General features: G+C 43.5%; 2 protein-coding genes across 2 annotated transcripts in view; one reads left to right on the top strand and one right to left on the bottom strand.

Annotated features, from left to right (window-relative positions):
• Window positions 1-311: 311 nt before the first annotated feature.
• On the bottom strand, window positions 312-12,474 carry WDYHV1 (WDYHV motif containing 1). Its single transcript, XM_017826453.1, has 6 exons — window positions 12,401-12,474; window positions 12,117-12,216; window positions 11,379-11,429; window positions 9,227-9,375; window positions 8,783-8,907; window positions 312-618 (listed from the first exon to the last, which is right to left on the bottom strand). The coding sequence occupies exons 1-6, from the start codon at window positions 12,472-12,474 to the stop codon at window positions 485-487; spliced, it is 633 nt and encodes a 210-aa protein (XP_017681942.1). The 3' UTR covers window positions 312-484.
• Window positions 12,475-12,739: 265 nt separating this feature from the next.
• Window positions 12,740-18,946, top strand: part of ATAD2 (ATPase family, AAA domain containing 2) — a 30,622-nt gene continuing 24,415 nt past the window's right edge. Inside the window, exons 1-4 of the mRNA XM_017826448.1 lie at window positions 12,740-13,063; window positions 16,337-16,476; window positions 16,992-17,032; window positions 18,425-18,578. Coding sequence (XP_017681937.1) covers window positions 12,866-13,063; window positions 16,337-16,476; window positions 16,992-17,032; window positions 18,425-18,578 — 533 coding nt within the window. The 5' untranslated portion in view covers window positions 12,740-12,865. The remainder of the gene's footprint in view (window positions 13,064-16,336; window positions 16,477-16,991; window positions 17,033-18,424; window positions 18,579-18,946) is intronic.

Raw genomic sequence — 18,946 nt, 5'->3', positions numbered from 1 at the left:
GCTACTACATCAACGTTCCCTTTAGGCTTCTGCTAAATAAGGACTAATCAGTAAAGCCAGTGAGTAAACTGAGATGCACCGTCTGCTTACATAAATGACAGAAATCATAACATGAAGAAAACACATTTTATCACACTTCTAAAATGTGACAATGTGCAGCAATTTGAGCTACAATGTTCAGTATTTTATGCACATATTTTTCCAAAAGCTTTTCTTACAGCTCTTCTCAATTTGGGCACACTAGCTGGAAAAGCAATATGCTTATGGTGGGATGTCTGCCTTTGATTTGACATTAAAAACCAAGTTCATTCTTACATAATCAAAATAAAAGTTTTTATTCGGTTCATGATATTTCTGACTGGGTATTCTATTTTTCCAAGTACTTATTCCATGTACAGAAATGTAAACCATAAACACCATGTAAAAGCAGCAAAACAAAACACATCCACGCAAAACAGAAGCAGGGAGAACTTCCTTGTTCACTTCACTGTTCTTCCAAGGAGTAGCTGTAATCAGTCTGTCTGCCAAATCGATGCACAAAGTCCGGAAGGGGGAACACTGAGCCCCATCCCACATTGGGATTCATACTGATGAAATCATCCAAGTTCATTTTGGAGTCTAAAAAAGGACCAGAAAAGGGAAATATTTAAGTTCCTGGTGCAGGTTCTGTAGCACAGGTATACATCTATCAAGAAAATGCCCCAAACCCCTCTTTGATAGTTCAGTCCACTCTGGAAGGATATTCTGCAAATTGTATGATGTTACAAAACCTTCTATTTCCAGTCTCTGAAATGTTGCTTTTGCCCTGATTCCTCTTTCTGCCCATGGCAATAATCACATTACCAGATCAGTAAGCATCCTCAGTCATTAGAAACCAGTATATGTAGGAAAGGGTAAGATTTTTCCCTACATCAGCAGCCTAGAAGGGTCAAGTAGTGTCACAAAACTGGAGTGCAAATAACCACCAACCCAGGGAACTGCAATGCAACAGGTGCTCATAGTCTTCCTGCATTCACACAAATGGGATTACTCAAAATCAGGGGAGATACTATTCCCTCTTCTAAATTCTGAACTAAAGTCAACGGAGTCGAGTTTTGCACTGACCACAGAGGAACTGGATCACAACACCAGTCAGAACTCGAATTTGCTTATTGTCTCTTAGAATTGACAAGCCCCTTCTCAAACCTACAATTTGTTACTCCCAGATTACAGTATTTGCTTTCCCTTCAGCCCTAAACTTTGTCCTTGCTGTACACCAGCCCACTGCAGGGCCAGAGTATGCAGAGGGGAGGAAATGTCGATCTAACATAGCCCATGGCCTAGAGGGATGCTCAGGCAAAGAAAGGCACAAACCTAGGCTGGGGGCAAATACTTAAATTTATTTTTTGTGAATCCTGAACGAAAAAAGAAGTCAGAGAGGGAAAAGTTTAACTGCTATGATTTCAAGAAAAAAATAATCATGACTGCTCTTTGACAAGACTTTAATCTGCTTTGTCCCCTGCAGGAGAGGTAGAAACCATTCTGTCCCATTCGTGGAACCCAGAGAGCACATTGTAAAGTGCTGGTGTGAAGTTTTGGGTTTAGGTGCCTTATACATCCTTTTTCTAAAGCTGGCCTGGTATAAGCTTTGCTGACTCAGAACCAGGCTGGTCAGAGGTTCAGCTCTAACTACAAACATCTGACGGCTTGTTGTTTTATGCTCTCACTGATGATGTGTGCAAATAATCTTTTTAAATGCCCATTAAAAGAAAACTGGAAGAGAATGAGTTTAAGGAACAGAGTGGTAAAGCCACTGTTACAGCTTTACAGATTTACTGTTAACAGCTTTTCCACTGCATTAAGTATTTATTTTAACATGGATGTGTGCATTTAAGGATTAAGAACCAAACAAGAGGAGGCTCTAATGAATAGATTATAAAATCCAAAGGACGGAATTTGCTTCAGCTGCAAAAAGCTTGTGTAATTAGGCTTACCATTATGGACAGCATAAACAAGGAAGGGAAGATGATGTTCAGGAATCCCAGACCCGGGAATCCCAGACCCAGGAGCCCCAGCCATAATCCAGCCTCTGTTTGTACCACATCTACATTACAGCACAGCTTTGTGATTTGCCTAATCTCAACTCTCACCCCTTCTGAGGTCTGGCCCCTAAATCTTTTATTGTTAACCTGTTTGAACTTTGTATATGGAAAATCCTTATGTCCAGCCAAACATTGTCCTACTGCTGAAATAAGTCTGGCAGAACATGGACAATTTCTGCCTGTGTGGGAATTTAAAATAGCACAAGCTTAGCAATTTGCTGTCACAGCTCAAGCACAATTAGCAGTGGATAACAGCTCTTGCTTGCCGTTAGACTGGTAAGTCTGTTTTCCAGTTCCAAACTTGACTTTTCCTCACAGATGTTTTTAAGCTAATGTGATTCTTCATATACTTTAAATAAATGAATAATTCTCTGCTTTATGTGCACCGAGCATAGTAGAATAATTTCACAGAACTGTTCTGTGAATGGTAAAGCAGTCCAAAGGGGATTGTTCCAGTAGTTACAAACACAGCTGCTGTTAGCAAATTGGAAGTTGCTGTCACAATGCCTGTAAGAAGTGAAATATCCTCTTAAATTCAGAAGGATTCTGGCAGAGCATAACACAGTCCATCAGAGAAGTTTAATGAAAGGAAATATTGTTTTACCAAAGTAAACAAATCCATTCCCGTGAAGCACAATGGCCTAAGAACCAGTCGGTAGATGGCACTGGAGCAGCACAGGAGATATCCATAGAGAAAAACTCAGTGAGACCTCTCCCGTTTTATTCGTGTAATAACAGTCCCTCTATGCCGCTCCTTTCTCATGGGCTCTATCTGAAGGCCGTGCATGTTGTGTTAGACCTTACAGGTTCAGAAAACAGCTCGGCAAAAATGCACAAAACCACCACAAAGTCCTCTTCCCTAAATAGATGAAGAGTGATGAACATCAGAATTTACAAAAGAGACATCTGGATACTACAGTTAACAAACCAAGAGGATTTCTCCACAAAAGCAAGGAGCACATATTATACAACATTTCTGCAAGATCAAGAGCAGCACAATTATTTTTTTTAACATTTATATTACAGTTGCAGTCCTCCTCAGGCGCTGTAGCTATTACACTAGCTTGCATTTGTGCATGCTCAGAGCTCATCTTTCTCTTTGACCAAACACATTTAGTTACACACACACTCCATCAAAGAGACCTATCTGGTGAATTCTGGGATTCCTAAATAATTTTATTTTTGTTTAAATCAAGTCTGACACTTTTACCCGGAGCAAGGACGAAATAAAAGGCCATGCACTATCTTACAGCATTGTTAGCCATGATACTTGTGGCTTCTGCCAACAGTAGTTAGAAAGCAACGTTTCAGCCAAGCCTCAGCTTGGCTCACAGACCTTGGACTAACTCAGCGTAACGACAGCTGCCGAAGGGCTGCTGGAAGTGAGGAAGTCTGGAACAAAGCCTCCAAGATCAGTTCTGCTGATGCCTAACCTTGGGGGCACCTAAAATACTTAGAAAGTTGGGCTCTTCACAGACTTGTGTAGGTGTCTACAGTTCTCTGCAGATCCCCTTCCCTTGTCTGAGCAGGGAGATAAGTCAGACAGACTCTTCCCACACTCAGCTGGAGGGTGCTGTCCCCACAGCTGAGATATAACTGACTGTGCAAACCGTCCTGGTTGATCTCAGTGTAGAACACAGCTCATCACTTTAAATTATCTTTCACACTAATTTCAATAAGTCACTCTGGGAAATTAAATACTTCTATCCTTAGATGTATCTTAATTGTCTCTATCCAACTTGATTCATTACTTCCACAAAAGCTTAGGAAGTAAGGACCTAATTTAACAGATTGGAGTTTTATTCTCAAATGAGAGGAGCAGAAGGTTCCCATTAAGCACAGAGGAGCTACTTTTACCAGTATCAGTGCTTTCCTTCTCACTTTCACTAGGATCCTACCACCACCTCTCAGAGAGGAGATACAGAAAGCAACTGCAGACATCTGCCTGGCCTCTTGTCTAGCAGCTTTCCTGTTACACAGATGTGTAATACACAGTGCCGCCAGAATTTCTCAGCTGTCCTACTCATGCTCTTCAAAACAAAAAAAAAACCCCAACCCAAGTAAAACCCTATAATTATTGACTACCAGGGATTTTAATAATAATAAAAAGAACAAAAAGTCTTTATAAATCAATCCTGTGAGTGTGCTACCAAACACCTTGGGAGAACTGAAATTCAAACCAATGCTTTTCAGTGTTAGAGCTGCTGCTAACAGTTGTCTGTAAGCTGCACGACCATCTGTTCTGAGTAATTTTGAAATGTGCTGTGCAGGCTGTATTTTACACAGGCTTGCAGTAAGGAGGGCTGATCTCATCACGACTCATAAACTAAGCAGAATCAGACCTCATTAATTTGTGGAAAGAAGATTTAAAGGAAAACCGGAGGCTGGGCTCACCAGCCCTGGAATAATGAATCTGTGCACCAAATCGTGTTTTCTTAATTTTCAGTATTTGAACAAAATACCCTGTTTTCTTTCAACAGGAGGTCACTGGCAACCAGGTGGAACCAGGGGAATCTGCTGCAGCTCAGGTATGTTTATTGCAGCAGAGCTGCTTTGAGGACAGGGCAGGGTGAGAAAGCACCAAGCACCCAGTTAGGTTAGCCAGCTTCTCCTGGCACACATGGCAGGAGAGCAGAACAGAGGCCAGAGCAATGCCATAATAAATAGAGAAGCCTAACTCTGGGAAATGGCTAGAGCAGAGCCAGTTCCGAAAGGCTAATGCTCAGCATGTGAGTTCTGAGGAGATACTGAAGAGCTTGAGGGAGTTGGAGGGAGGGTTTCTTCTGCTGTTTAATTGGTTGGACTGCAGTTGTTTGTGTTTTAAGAAACGTTTTTAAAAAAAAATTTTGCAACCCCATGAGCAGAACAAATACAGTTTTAAGATTTATTCCCTTTGAGTTAGTAGTAGGGAAAAAATGATTAATTGGTCACTGACAGAGATTCCTCAATTCAACTACAAAGGTTTTGGTAGCAGGAGGGGAAACAGGGGTAGCTTCTCTGAGAAGTTGCCAGAAGCTTCCCCCATGTGCTACAGAGCCAGTGCCAGCCAGCTCCAGGAAGGACCCACTGCTGCCCAACGCTGAGGGAGTAATGCCTCTGGGATAATTTAAGACAGAAAAAAAAAAAGCTCTTCCACAGATGTAATTGCGGCCAGAGAAGACCAGAGCAAGAATCTGTGAGAGAAACAACTCTGCAGACACCAAGTTCATTGAAGGAGGGGGAGGTGGTCCTCCAGGCACTGGAGCAGAGATTCCCCTGCAGCCCGTGGTGAAGACCATGGTGAAGCAGCTGTGCCCCTGCAGTCCCTGGAGGAGCCTCATGCCGGAGCAGGTGGATGCCTGAAAGAAGGCTGTGACCCAGTGGGGAAGCCCGTGCTGGAGCAGACTCCTGGCAGGGACCTGCAGACCCATGGAGAGAGGAGTCCATGCTGGAGCAGGTTTGCTGGCAGGACTTGTGACCCCATGGTGGCCCCACACTGGAATGGCCTGTTCCTGAAGAACCTGCAGAAAGGAACCCCCGCAGGAGCAGTTTGTGAAGAGCTGCAGCCCATGGGATGGACTCACATTGGAGAAGGTCGTGGAGGACTGTCTCCTGAGAGAGAGACTACACACTGAAGCAGGGGAAGCTCCATTTCCCATCTCCCTGCACTGAGGGGGGAGGGAGAAGGTAGAAAACTGGGAATAAGATTAACCCCAGGAAGGAGGGAGCGGTGGGGGGAAAAGGTGTTTTTAGGATCTGTTTTACTTCTCATTATTGTGCTCTGATTTTGATTGGTAATAAATTCAACTAATTTTTCCAAGTTCAGTCTGTTTTGCCTGTGACAGTAATCAGCGAGTGACTGAGTGATCTCTCCCCATCCTTATCTCAACTCATGAGCCTTTCACTATATTTTCTCTCCCTTGTCCAGCTGACGAGGAGAGTGATTGAGAAGCTTTGGTGGGCACCTGGCAACCAGCCAGGGTCAAATGCCACAAATCACAAAGAAGACATTAGGAAACAGAAGTAATTTAAAAACCTTACAACTTTGCAAGAGTTTAGGAATTTGGCTACTTTAAATGAAAGAAAAAAAAAAAACAAAACAAACCACACTGATATAAATGTGCCTCAGAAATAAACTGGTATTTAAACAATATTGGGTCAATTCTGTCAGCCATTAAACTGCAGTCACCTCTAACATGAAATATGTAAGCAATTTAATCTTATGCAAACACAAAGCAACATGGAAAGCAGAGTACTCTATCTAAGTGAAACGGCAGGGAGAAAACAGTTATCTGCAATGGAATTTGGCATGGACATGAATATTAATACCCCAGGCTCTTCTATGATAACAAAAGGTCTACCACCCACTTCTCCACCAAGTTAAAAATAAGGCACTTTTACGCCTGATAAAACTGTGCTGAGACATTACAGTTAAACCCAGACTCCTCGCAGACTTACAGCACTGTGCACATTGAAGCACACATCACAATAAGGTATCCCCAGTGAATACAAAGGGAAGACAAAAAATAAAGCTGGAGGAACTGGTACTAAGTGAAAGACAACTTGAACTAGACATTCTAGACATGAGACAATCTATCCCTGTTCTGACTCAGGCCTTGAAATTCCCTAGCAAATGACCTTCCACCTTCATGGGTGCAGGGTAACAGGTTTCTTTCAGCCACCTGACCAGGAGACCAGAGCCTATGAGCACAGAGCTGGAACACTGTGTACATTTGGAGCTCCTCAGTACAAAAAAAACCCAAAACATGGACATACTGGAGTGAGCCCAAAAAAAGAACATCAAGTTTTTTGGGGCAGGACAACATTATATTCAAGGAGAGGTTGAGAGAACTGGGTCTGTTCAGTCTTAAAAAGAGAAGACAAAGGGGAAACGCTACTGCTGCCTACATCTACCTGATCAGAGGACGCAAAGAAGATGGAGCCAGAGCTTTCTTGGAGGAGCCTGGCAAGAGGATAAGAAGTTAAAAAAGCAAGTTGGAACATGGGAAATTCAGATTACTTACTAGGAATTTTTATTGATTTTTTATTTACCACGACAGTCATCAAATATTGGAACAGACTGTCCATAAAGGTGATGGAATCGCCATTCCTGGAGGTGTTCAAGACTACACTGGACAGAGCCCTGAGGAATCTGTTTTAATTAGGTGTTGGACTGGATGACCTATGGATGTTTCCTTCAGCATGGTAAGATACAGAGCAAAGAACTAACACATAAGAGAAATGAAGAGCTATGTATCTTTCACTATCTACCAGTATCACAATCTGGAGGTTGGCTGAGACCTGTGGCTGCTGCTCCTCAGTGAGATAAAGCTCAGCCAAACAAGAGAGGAAAGCGGAAGAGTTACAGGGTTTGTAGCTATGGAGTCATTCACTCAAGCTACAGGTACAGGTACACATCTGCAACTGTTTGAGTCATTCTGTAACTTACTATCCACAAGTAAATGGTTTTTACTCTTTCGATTTCAGTAGAACCTTTTCACTTTCTTGGCCTGTCTTCACCTATATTTCTCACACTTTCATTATCTCTCACTTATCACAACAACAACGTTTCCACAGGCAAAAAGTTCTCAGCCCCTAGGAGGCTTCAGCTAACAGTGAACCATCCACTGTAGTTCAGGCATTCTACACTCCCTACGCTACCTTTGCATAAAACTCTACTGCAGATAACAACAAAGACCTAGAATTTAAGGCATTTCATAACCTGGGTTGTCAAGAAAACACCTGAAGTTTCATAACTAAGACTGTGTTCCTGCTTACTCACAATTCATTTCTACTCTCGTGTGAAACATCAAGCTTTCCTAGAAGCCAAAGCAAAGACTGGGAGTTAACTTCTCAGCAACTGAAAACTACAATACACTCGGACCTAAACACAAAACATGTTTCTTTGACCCTGCCTTCTCTAACATAAACACACAGCAGTACTGCATTATTAAAAAAGCAACAAAACCAAACATGCAGAGGAGTAACATCAAAACTCTTTCAAAACAAAACTTCGCCATGCTTTCCTTGGAAGAAAATGAGAGAACAAACACACGGCAAATGTTAGTCAGCTTGCCAAACACATGATTAGAATAAGCTGAAGTGCTGTGTGATAAGAATGGTTTAAGCAGCTCTATAGAATAGATGGCAATAGATCTTTACCTCTCTCTTTGCCTGGCCCAGAGGCTATTAGCTAGACTACCACCCAAAAGAGGCTTAGGGAAAAACTTGCCAACTTGCCAGTGTGCCTTAAAGCAATCCTCAGGTCCATTCACCTGGAACAGAAATCTCAAACATCTCATCCAGGCAAAGCCATCGTGCTGAGCAGAGCCTGAAAACTTCCTCCTGCCAGCATAGTCTGCTCTGCCAGAATGGGACCTGCTGCAGTGTGGTATAATCAGTGTGTTAAAAATTCACTTTGTGACCCCTAAGCAAGTTATTTGGCCTCTTTGATTTAGTCTCCTGCTGTAATGAGAGAACAGTATTACTTACCTCTCACTCTCTGCTCAGCTTATGAAGATTAATAATTAATGTTTGATAATGGTAAATGCCAGAAGGCATGTTAGACTACATGTCCAGAAAAGGGAGAGTCAAATGTTTTTAAGCCCTAATTTTTCCCAGCTAGCTGGACAAATGTTATGGAAGTATATTTATTTCTGATGTGCATCCTGGACTATGTTATTTGACACTGTAAGCAGAAATAAGGAGTCCTGGGAGCTTACCTGCAGTTTCAATGCAAGGGTATGGAGGGGGAGGTTTCTGCCATTTCCCATTTGCATCCTTCATATGAGATCTGTCTGAAGCAAATGTCTTCAAGTACAAATCTGCTCGAACCATTCTGATTTTTCTAAATAAAAATGCAAAATTATATCAAAAGATGCGTGTATACGATAATGCTTTAGTCACTCAGAACAAGAGTGCTTTCCTCTCATTAAGGAGCATTAATTTCATTAAATACACAAATCAGTAATATTGTGCTAAGCAGTTAACAAGAAACTACAGTAGGAAAAAGGGCTTTTGATGACTAAGGTAAAGAGCTTTAGAAAAATAACACAGTGCCTTTATTTTACTGGAGTAAGCAAAAAACCCTCTGTCACTACACATACCCAAAGAGAACTTCGAGTTCACAAAATACCACTCATAGTCTTTATATTTTATGTCATCACCTGTGAAATTCTGGACGAAGGCTGTCATCCAGCCTAAAGGCCTCCACGCTGTACACATCAAACGGACACGGAAACGGCAACACTGTGTCAAGATCATAAATGAAGTTCTGCTCCCCGCTGGGAACATGAAGTAGAATAACATGGTAGTCCTAGGAAGAAGGGTAATTGCCATTAGTCAAACAGCAATTAATGAGAAACTGGCAAAAGGAGTGAAAAAAAAAAAATGTTTCCTAAAAGCAGAAGTTCAGATTCATTTTTTAAAGCCTGCTTTCTGTCCTTGAATATTAAGCCTGTAACATTTCTGGCACCAAGAGAGAGATTTCCTAACACCTGTCTTGCCCATCATGCTTTTCCAGACACCTTGGTATTTGCCCCATTCCTTTGCAGTCTCCTTTGATTTAAGACAGCTAAACTACAGAGTACACTACTCCTGAGACAGCAAATCTCTTTCGTGTTCCATACCAAAACACAGAAGTTGAATGCAATAAGGACTTTTGTCTTAGACCCAGTCCTAAACAAAAGCTCACAGTAAGATATGATGATAGCTTAACATTAAAATTTTCTAGTGATCTCTTCTAATAAGAGATTTTGTACCTGTTGCAGTAACGTGGTCTGTGAATTTGAGTGCCGAGTGTTCAGTGCCAGAAGCACATGAAAAACCAGCATGTTACTGAAAAACCAGCAAATAGCTCAGATCAAGAGGACCGAAGGACTAAGACAAATTCCTGTAGCAGCTCTTGAAGCAGGGAAAAAACACAGGGGTACTCTAGCACACTTTTTCAAGGCAACTATTTTGTCTTGACACTTGGGTTATGAGGTGCAGTTTTATTCCTTAACTTGTAAGAAACACAGGTGTGGTGGAGGTTTGGGGACACTGCAGTTACTTATGTCAGAAGTCAGGTATGTTCACTGATGTTTTCCAAAATTAAACTGAAGGCAGCTGTTAACAGCTTACTGAAGTTTACATTGAATCCACTCACAACAAGGGTTTAGAGCACTGTCTTTTGACACTTTCAATATTAAAACCACAAAGGGATTTGAATGAAAAGGCTTTGGGAAAGATACTTCACCAAACCAAAATTTACAACTGTATCCAACAGTATTTAGAATAATCTCTTAAAATGTATAAGAAAAAGTACCTACAAGCTTTACATATTCTACAATCCACAGAAACAAAGTTAAAACAACTTTCAATCCATGCAGTTTTATGAGGAATCCACATTCTGCCATGGCCTTTCCTGACTCTCCTATTCCATTTTAGGTCATATCTGTAACACTTGGATCTCTTTTTAAACTAAACCTTTTTTTGTGCTGCAAAGAGACCAACATTTTGGGAGAGAACAAATGATTCAGAAATCAGAGAACTTCAGAAGTTTGTAGATTATTTCATAGAATTTCAGAAACAGAAATTGCCATAAGAAATAGTTTTTTCTGTGCCAGATAACTGAAAGGACTCTGTAATGATACCAAGGAATTCTGTAGCAGCAATTACTGAATTACATTAATTGATCAAATGACACTCCAAAGCCACCATTTATGGGTTAGTTTAATTGCTGACACCTGAATACATAGATTGCTTATATTTTTCTGTCATCTAGCAAGCCTACATAAATATTTTCATCCATCTACTTCTTACAAGTACAGTCATCTACTTATAATTCTACAAAGCTGGCAGTCTTGATACCCAGATAATAATTTTCACTAATCTGTATTCTTACCAATAGTAAGGTTTGTCACCTGTAGATTTTACTGTCTTGCTGTTAATTCATGATGGCTGGTACAAAGGAGTGCCAGATTTAAGTTATCTATAAATCTTTTGTAAAAGAATAATAAAAATTAATACAAAACTATACAATGCTGGAGGTTGGAAGGGACTTCAGGAGGTCATCTGGTCCAACCTGTTGCTCCAGCAGGCACACCTAGAGGCAGCTGCCCAGGACTGCATCCGGACAGCTTCGAAATATCTCCAAGGATGGAGACTCCCCAACCTCCCTGGGCAACCTGCTCCAGTGCTCCATCACCCTCACAGCAAAAAACTGTTCCTTTATGTTCAGACAGAACAATTTCTCACAAGATGCCCACGTCTGATCCTGCAGCTATCAACTACAGAGGTATGCACTCAAAATTACTGAGAGAGAAATGAACGCCTTACCCAGACAACAGGCTCATCTCCATGTCCAGATTTCTGCTTCCAGAGGGGAATCTGAAAGTTACAGGTGAATCTGAAGTAAATAAAATCTTTCAGATTAATACAGATTAATTTCAGGTAAATTAGTTAGTTCTTTGCTAACCTATCAACTTCCTCATTTTACATCTGTGCTGCAGTCAGATTTTCTCTAGTTTCTCTCTCAGAAGCATGAAGTTGGAGATACTGTTCTGGGCCCCATTACAATAGGCTGTCCAGAAAAGTGGTGGAATCACCACTGTGATTCCAAGTGTCCAAAAGACATGTGGAGGGAGCATTTGTGGATATGGTTACATGGTGAATGCAGTGGTGCTGGGTTAACAGTTGGACTTGATCCTAGAGGTCTTCTCCAACCTTATGATTATTAATGGCTCTGTGATTCCACAAAGATAACCATTCTCCTAAACTGACAGATTACAGGGAAGAATTACCCCACAGCTCACAGGGACACCACGCCTCTTTCCCGCTGTCCTTAATGCAGTGCATAATTAAAATATCTCACGCGGTGCGGTTGGCACACCTCTGAGCCAAAGTGAGCTATAACACGGGTTTGGACTGTGTTTCACTTAGAGGTTGGGCTAAAGGCTCACTCACCTACACTGGGCTGTGGCTGAAATCGCTGGGGCCACGTCTCACCTACTCTGGGGCTGCACTCTGAAGGCCCGAGCCTCTCCATAGCTGACTGATCACATCCCACTGACTCACCATCCTCCTGTCATTGGATATGAAAACAGCATAAAACTCTTCTAAAGGGTACCGATCCTGACTCCTGATGTAGTCACAAAGCTTCCAAACATTTTCTTCGCTGCAAAACACACAAATTTTTTTTTTTCTTCCAGCTTTATTTCTGGTGTAAAGAAGAGAGCTGAGAGCATAGCTGAGAGCTATGAGACCAGCCGGCAGCCGCGCCACTCCCGCCGGCGGCTCCAGCCGCCCCAGCGCCTCCCCAGGGTGCGGGGGGCACCCGTCCCCGTCCCCGTCTCCCTTACCAGTAGCAGCTGGTGTAGGTGCAGGCGGGGCGGGCCGGCACCGCCGCCTCGTAGGCGGCCGCGGGCCGCGCCATGGCCCGTGCGAGCAGGAAGCGCTGGGCCCGGTGGGGGCAGCCTCTACGCCGCCCCTGAGGGACCCGCCGCCATCGCGGCGCAGCTCAGGCGCTCCCCGGGAACGGCGGCGACCGCGGGGACCCCTCAGGCGGGGCGGGACGAGGCGGAGCCGCCGCGTGAGCCCCGCCCCGCGCTCGGCGGGCGCAGCGATACGAGTTTTTGGGCGCCAAACGCGCGAGCAGGGGCCGCTGTGCGCCGCGTGTCCTTCCGCCGCGCGCGCCGGCAGTACCGGCCGGAGGGAGAGCGGAGCGGGAAGGAGGGGTCGGGAGGGCTCTGGCGGAGCGCAGCGACTGGGCCGGGCCGAGCCGAGTCTGGTCCGTCCTGTCCCGTGTCCGTCCCCCCACCACCACCATGGTGGTCCTGCGGAGCAGCGTCGCCCGCCCGGCCCGCGTGGCCTCTCGCGACAGCCGCTGCCGCCGGCCCCCCTTCGACCTGCTGGACTCCAGCTCCGACTTCATCTCCCTGGAGGGCCCCGCGCTCAGCAGCCGCGGCGTCTGGACGCGCTCCGGGTCCGCCAAGGCCGCGGGATCCAGGAGAGCCGCGGAGGCCGTGAGTGCCGGGGCGGGGGGAGCCAGGGCCGGGCAGCGCTGGACTGTGGGCCTGGGGGGGCGGCTGGGAGGTGTTGGGAGGAGCTGGGAAAGCGGCGGGAAGCAGGGTCCCGCGGAGGGAAAAAAGGAGGAAAAGGAGTGTTTGGGCTAAGTGCCCGCGGCCGGGTGCGTGTGGAGGAGCAGCCGGGCCGCTCCTGTTCCGGCCGCCCTGCGGCTGAAGGGGGCTCGGCACCGGCCTTGGCAGCGGCCTGAGAGCCGGTCCCTGGGAACACAAACCTGTGCTCTGCCTCTCTGCCGCGACTTTAATAACTGAATCATCTCATTCGGAGATGTTCAAAAGTTGACTGTTTTTAACATAGCCTTCAAAAGCTAAAACTCTTCTCCGCTCTTTCCAAGTCAGGCTCTTCTCTGCAGGCTGTCCTGCATTTCTGTGACAAATAAAAGCAGATCAGATGCAACTTGGAAGTGGTCTGCTCTTGAGGGGAGCCCTGCCTTGGAGTGATGCTTCTTGTGGACTCTGTTTCCTTCCAGCAAAAGTCTTTCAAAAGTTTCAGTTGTATGGATTAATTTTAGGGTTTTTTTTAATTTTTTTCCATTATTTTCAAGATTACTGAACTAAGAAGGAAGAAATCCTTGGGGTGGTGGGGTTTTTTTCTCCCCTTGCAAAGAGTCATGGAATTTGCTTAAATATCACTGCTTTGTTTTTGCAGTCTCCACTGGAAATGGTTGTCAGGGGCTGCCTTCAGCTGCCCTTTGCACTGAGGGGAAGGTTATGAAGCAGATAGCACAGCTGGCAGGTGTTCTCAGTGTGGAGAACAGGAATGAGGAAGCTAAATGTAAACTTATCCCTAAAACCAAAGAAGAATCATTGTTATGAAACAGGGTGTAAGGTTGTTCATTGGTTTGGTGTTTTTTTTTCTTTTTTCCCTTTTTGTAGACCTTTTCCATGCTTTGAGCTATTGAGTCATTACCTCATTTATAGGATGCTGTGCTCTGCTGGAGGTTTTAACTGTAGAGATAATGTAGAAGTGCCCCAGCTGACAGAGGTCATGATGCTGGTGCTGGCTGCATGTTCAAGCCCTAATGCCTATTTCCTGTCTCATCGACATGTGAGGACTTGCTGGTGGCAGCTTTTGCAGTTTTTTTCTGCAGTCATCGTGTGGTTTATCTTTAGTTATACAGCTCATTGCATCCATAGACAGTAAGGAGCATACAGGAGAAAGCGTAAGGTAGACCAACATCTGCTGTGTTCATCCTCTTCCAAGTTTCCAATCTCATTAAGTTTCATGAGTGAGTTTCCCAGTGAGATCCAAAGTGGCTGCTGCCCCTTTGGAACTGTGTATCTCCAGGTCTATAACGCTGGTGTAATTCCCCAAGCTGACCAAGCTTCTTGTCTGGTGACCTATATTTGAGGCCAGTGTGCTCCAGGAGTTCCCTTTTTGTCTGGGCATCCTGGCCTGTATAGAAAATGGTGTGGCCAGCAGGACCAGGGCAGTGATTGTCCCCCTTTAATCAGCACTGGTGAGGCCTCACCTCACATACTGTGTCCAGTTCTGGCCCTTCACAACAAGAAAGGCAATTGAGGTGCTCGAATGTGTCCAGGGAAGGGCAACGGAGCTGGTGAAGGGTCTAGAAAGTAAGTCATACAAGGAGCACCTGAGGGGGCTGGGGTTGTTTAGCCTGGAGAAAAGGAGGCTCCAGGGAGACCTTATCACCTGAAAGGAGATTGAAGGAGGTTGGCCTCTTCTCCCAGGCAACTAGCAACGGGACAAGAGGATACAGCCTCCAGATACAGCAGGGGAGGTTCCAGTTGGACATCAGGAAGAAATTTTTCATGGAAGGGGTGGTACCCTGAGGACTGCTGGTCTTGCTGTTAAAGGCTGAGGCATAGTACCTCTGCCTTTTCCTCATCCTTTGTCATATGTTTGCCTGTGCATCAAGTGAAGGATGGAGATTCTCCTTAGCCTTTCTTTTGTTGCTGATGTATTTGTAAAAATGTTTTATGTTGTCTGTTAAAGCAGTAACCAGATTAAATTCTACTTGGGCTTTGGCCCATGTAATTTTCTCCCTGCATAACCTCCTGACATCTTGTAATCCCCCTATAGTCCTTCCTCACTCTTCTGTCCTCTCCATCAACAAGTAATGGAATTACCTCTTGGTAATATTAGTGTGAAGAACTAGAAGAATCTGGTCAGTTTTCTGCCCTTTTCAGCGTGAGATTTAGTTTGGCATATTTGTAACGAAACTTTGGGTTGTAAACAGAACAAGCCCCCTCCGTGGTCATCAGAGCTTTCCTCACATAGTAAAAGTCAATAGTATCATCTTCCTTGCAGAAACACCAATGCAAACAAGACCAACAACCATGAAGAAGCGTATATTCAGTTCCCTTTGGTTTTCTGTGGATAAATGTCATCCTTCTGAAGCAATTCTTTTTATGTCCCTCTGAATGCCATTATAAATGGAACAGAGACAGGAAAAAACTCTTCCAGGACAAGCCATTTTTCTGTTGCATTAAAGATAGAGAAATTTGGCAGAAAACTAACCCCTTGCATTCCAGCTGGTCCTCAGAGATCAGAGGGGCTGGGTGCAGCTGGGCCTAATTTCTGACTGTAGCCAATTCGGCACTATCAGCCTGGCCAAGTTCAGTAAGAACTTACACGGTCCAGGTTCGTGAATAGCGCAGTTCACTGAAGCAACAGGAAAGCAGATTCTGAATTGCTGGTGGTAAATGCAACAACTACAGAGTGTTTGTATGTGCTGCTACAAAAGGAGTAGTGACAGATCTATTAGCAATGTATTTGTCTATCTAAATGAGTATTCCTGGGTCTGCTCCAAAACAGTTGGGAGGCAGAAAGGTCACCTAAAGGCATCCCTTCAGGGAAGAGGAGAAACACAGTCCATCAGCCGATCCAACACAAGCAGAGAGGCTTCTTCACTCTCTATTGCTTTGGGGGTTTTTTGAATCCAAACCCCTCCTTCTTTTATGGTATAATTTTTGGCCCTTCCTAAAGGGGTAGAAAAATTGCATGTTATAGGTGAGCTTTTGTTTACTGTGGTCACTGTACCAAATTTGAAATCAAAGATTTTGGGGTTTTTTTCTTTGAAATCTGATGTGGGTTTTTCTTCCTGAGAGCTACTTCTTGGTGGAGAAGTGGTTCGAGGCTTACCTACAGTCAGTCACATCACTCTTGAGTCAGGAGTGTAACAGACTAAGCTTGCCCAAATGAGACAATAGGTGTGGTTCAGATAAACACATTCTTCCTTCTTTTCCTAGGATTTTTCCTCTGGCAATGTTGAATGTTTCAATGGACACTGTTTAAGATCAATGAGAAAAAACATGCCGCCCTGTTCAGACTCCAGCTTTGACAAAAGTATGGAAATATTAAGTGAAAATGTCAACCGACACTTCTCCAGGTATTGTATTTCTGCTTAATCTCTGTTCAGTTCATACAGTGAAAAAGAAAAGCGAAAGCATGCACAGTGAGTCTTCTCAAGGTAAATCTACAGCTAAAAATCTGCAGGGGAATATGAGTATGTTAGTGCCAGTGTCTTAGAACTGGAATCACTCTTCTTAGTTAAAGTTTTCAGCTTGTATAAAAAGCATTTTATCTCAATGTCCTTTGAGGTTTCTCCTCCACTTTGGTTACTGAGATATTACTTGCCCTATTGAGACATCCAGACAAGCAAGTTAGGAAATGTCTGTCCTTAGAGAACTGTGTGCATATGGTACACAGCAGACTCGGGATCTGAATCCTCCCTGGGGTCCACAGGCTTTTCTTTGCATGATGTGTAGCACCAGATTATAAACCTGGAGAAGTTCCCCAGTGTTGAGGGGAAACTGTACAATGCAATGCAATATAATACTGCCATACAATACTTGTAATACAACAATTCTGTTCTCCTTTTCTCTGCCCTCTTTCTTAATGTAGGCAGCCGAAATCAGGCGCAAAAAAAGAAGACTATAAAGAAGGTAAGTAGTGATAACTCCTTAGGATTCCTTTTTAGTCTGTTTTCTGAGAAGGATTGCATTTGGTCACTCTGTCCATTTAACTTGGCCCCAAAAACTTCTGAACTCATCAGCCAAAATCAACTGAAGCTATGAGAATAGATATGTCAAAGATAACAATTTCCACTGAGTTCTATCAAAAGAGGTAGGTACAAATAGGAGGAGATATTATTAATTCCTTTCAGGCTTGGGAAGAACGCAGTGTGAATTCCTGAATTCTTAGGCATTAAAGAATCTGTTCCTTAAGTCAGTTTTGTTTTGTGACATGGGTTTTCTGGAGTCTGTAGAACACAGGTTAAGTGTAAATCAGTCTTGTAAGTAGGAAAGAGTTGCAGTATTGTAATACAAGTGAATTAGAAGTAATTCAGTCATAAGATGTACAGACCCACGGGCGTGGGGAAGGTGTCCCTGAAGCTGAGCACTTTACCTTGGAGCTGAATTGCCCTGCTGAGTACACAAGTGCACTTAGTGCCATGAGGCCACTTGGTGGCAGCTGGAAAAATCCTTTAGGTCTTGACAGCATCCTGCCAACTACAGGCTGAACACAGGAAGGGACCCAAAATGCACTTAGTGTGTAGTAACTCAAGTTCTACTTGTGCAATATAAAATATTACTTAGTGAGGTCAAAGTTAGTTTTGTAGTTGGTGATGATGAGATCAAACCCACCTGTGTTTAAACTAACATGGTGATACATCTCATACTCTCTCACTGACCTCTTAACTGTTTTAATGATAGTGCAATGATGTTTTAATGATAAGCAAACCTGGGGCAGAGGATGCTGTCTGGTAAATACTGGGCAAGTCTCTTTTAAAGCAAGCAAGCATTTTGAGTTCTTTTGTATCTGGGAGTTTATCTTGAGGCATTTCTCATCTTCTAGGCCTTTTGTGTCACAACACAGAAAATGGAAGAGATGCATGCTTAAATAGTATACTAAAAACATGCCTCTTTAGAGACTTCCACATAAGCAATTTTTTAGAAAAAACTATCAGATACAATTTTACATGAATGGAGTGAAAACACTTTAGAGGTAGGTATTCGTTGGTTTCACTTTTCCAGAGAGAAGTAACTGGAATAAATTTGCCTTCTGCATGGAACAAAAGCTAGGTGTTTGTTTTCATCATATTAGCTTCCCAGTCTATGAAAAAGCTGCTATACAAATCACACTTTTAAAGAGGTAGTTTAAGCATAAGTACTTTTAAGTTGAATGCTGTGATCACAACAGTAACTTTTAATTCAGTATTTAAAGGCAAAAATCAGTTAAAGGCAGGGGTTTTTACATTTTCCTAGAGCAACAGTAAAATAAAGGGACTGACATATTTTCCTTCCTAGAAAATTTTATGTATTATTGCATTTTAGTGACCAGAACACTGAAGACCAGAGCTGATGCAAAAGCTGCAGAACATGTCCATGAAGAAAATGGGGATTTGGAGGTCCGCCGGAGCTGCAGACTCCAGCAAAGCCGTTACACCTCTACAAATCAGTCTGTTTTGTTTGACAAACTTGTAACAAAGTAAGTAGTTTTTTCTCATCATCTTGCAAAGCTACTACAATTAACCTATATTAGCAACTCCTTGTCCTGTGGCAAAATACTAGCTAGGGACTTCCTCCTTTTAACAAGGGAAAAAGGTATTGTTGTTCCTGGCAGCAAGAGCTAAATGCATTCAGTGGTTTGGCTGAGACTTCCCTGCATACCACTATGTATATGTTAGATCCTAGTGATTAGATTTTAGGAAGAAATTGTTTACAGGGAGGGTGGTGATGCATTGGAACAGGTTGCCCAGAGAAGTTATGGATGCCCCATCCCTGCAAGTGTTCAAGGCCAGATTGTATGGGACTTTGAGCAACCTGGTCTGGTACGTATTGGTTGGGTGGGTTTAT

This window comes from Lepidothrix coronata, unplaced genomic scaffold (genome assembly GCF_001604755.1).
Source record: "Lepidothrix coronata isolate B3197 unplaced genomic scaffold, Lepidothrix_coronata-1.0 Scaffold126, whole genome shotgun sequence".
NCBI lineage: Eukaryota > Metazoa > Chordata > Aves > Passeriformes > Pipridae > Lepidothrix > Lepidothrix coronata.
This window is presented reverse-complemented; position numbering and strand designations above follow the sequence as displayed.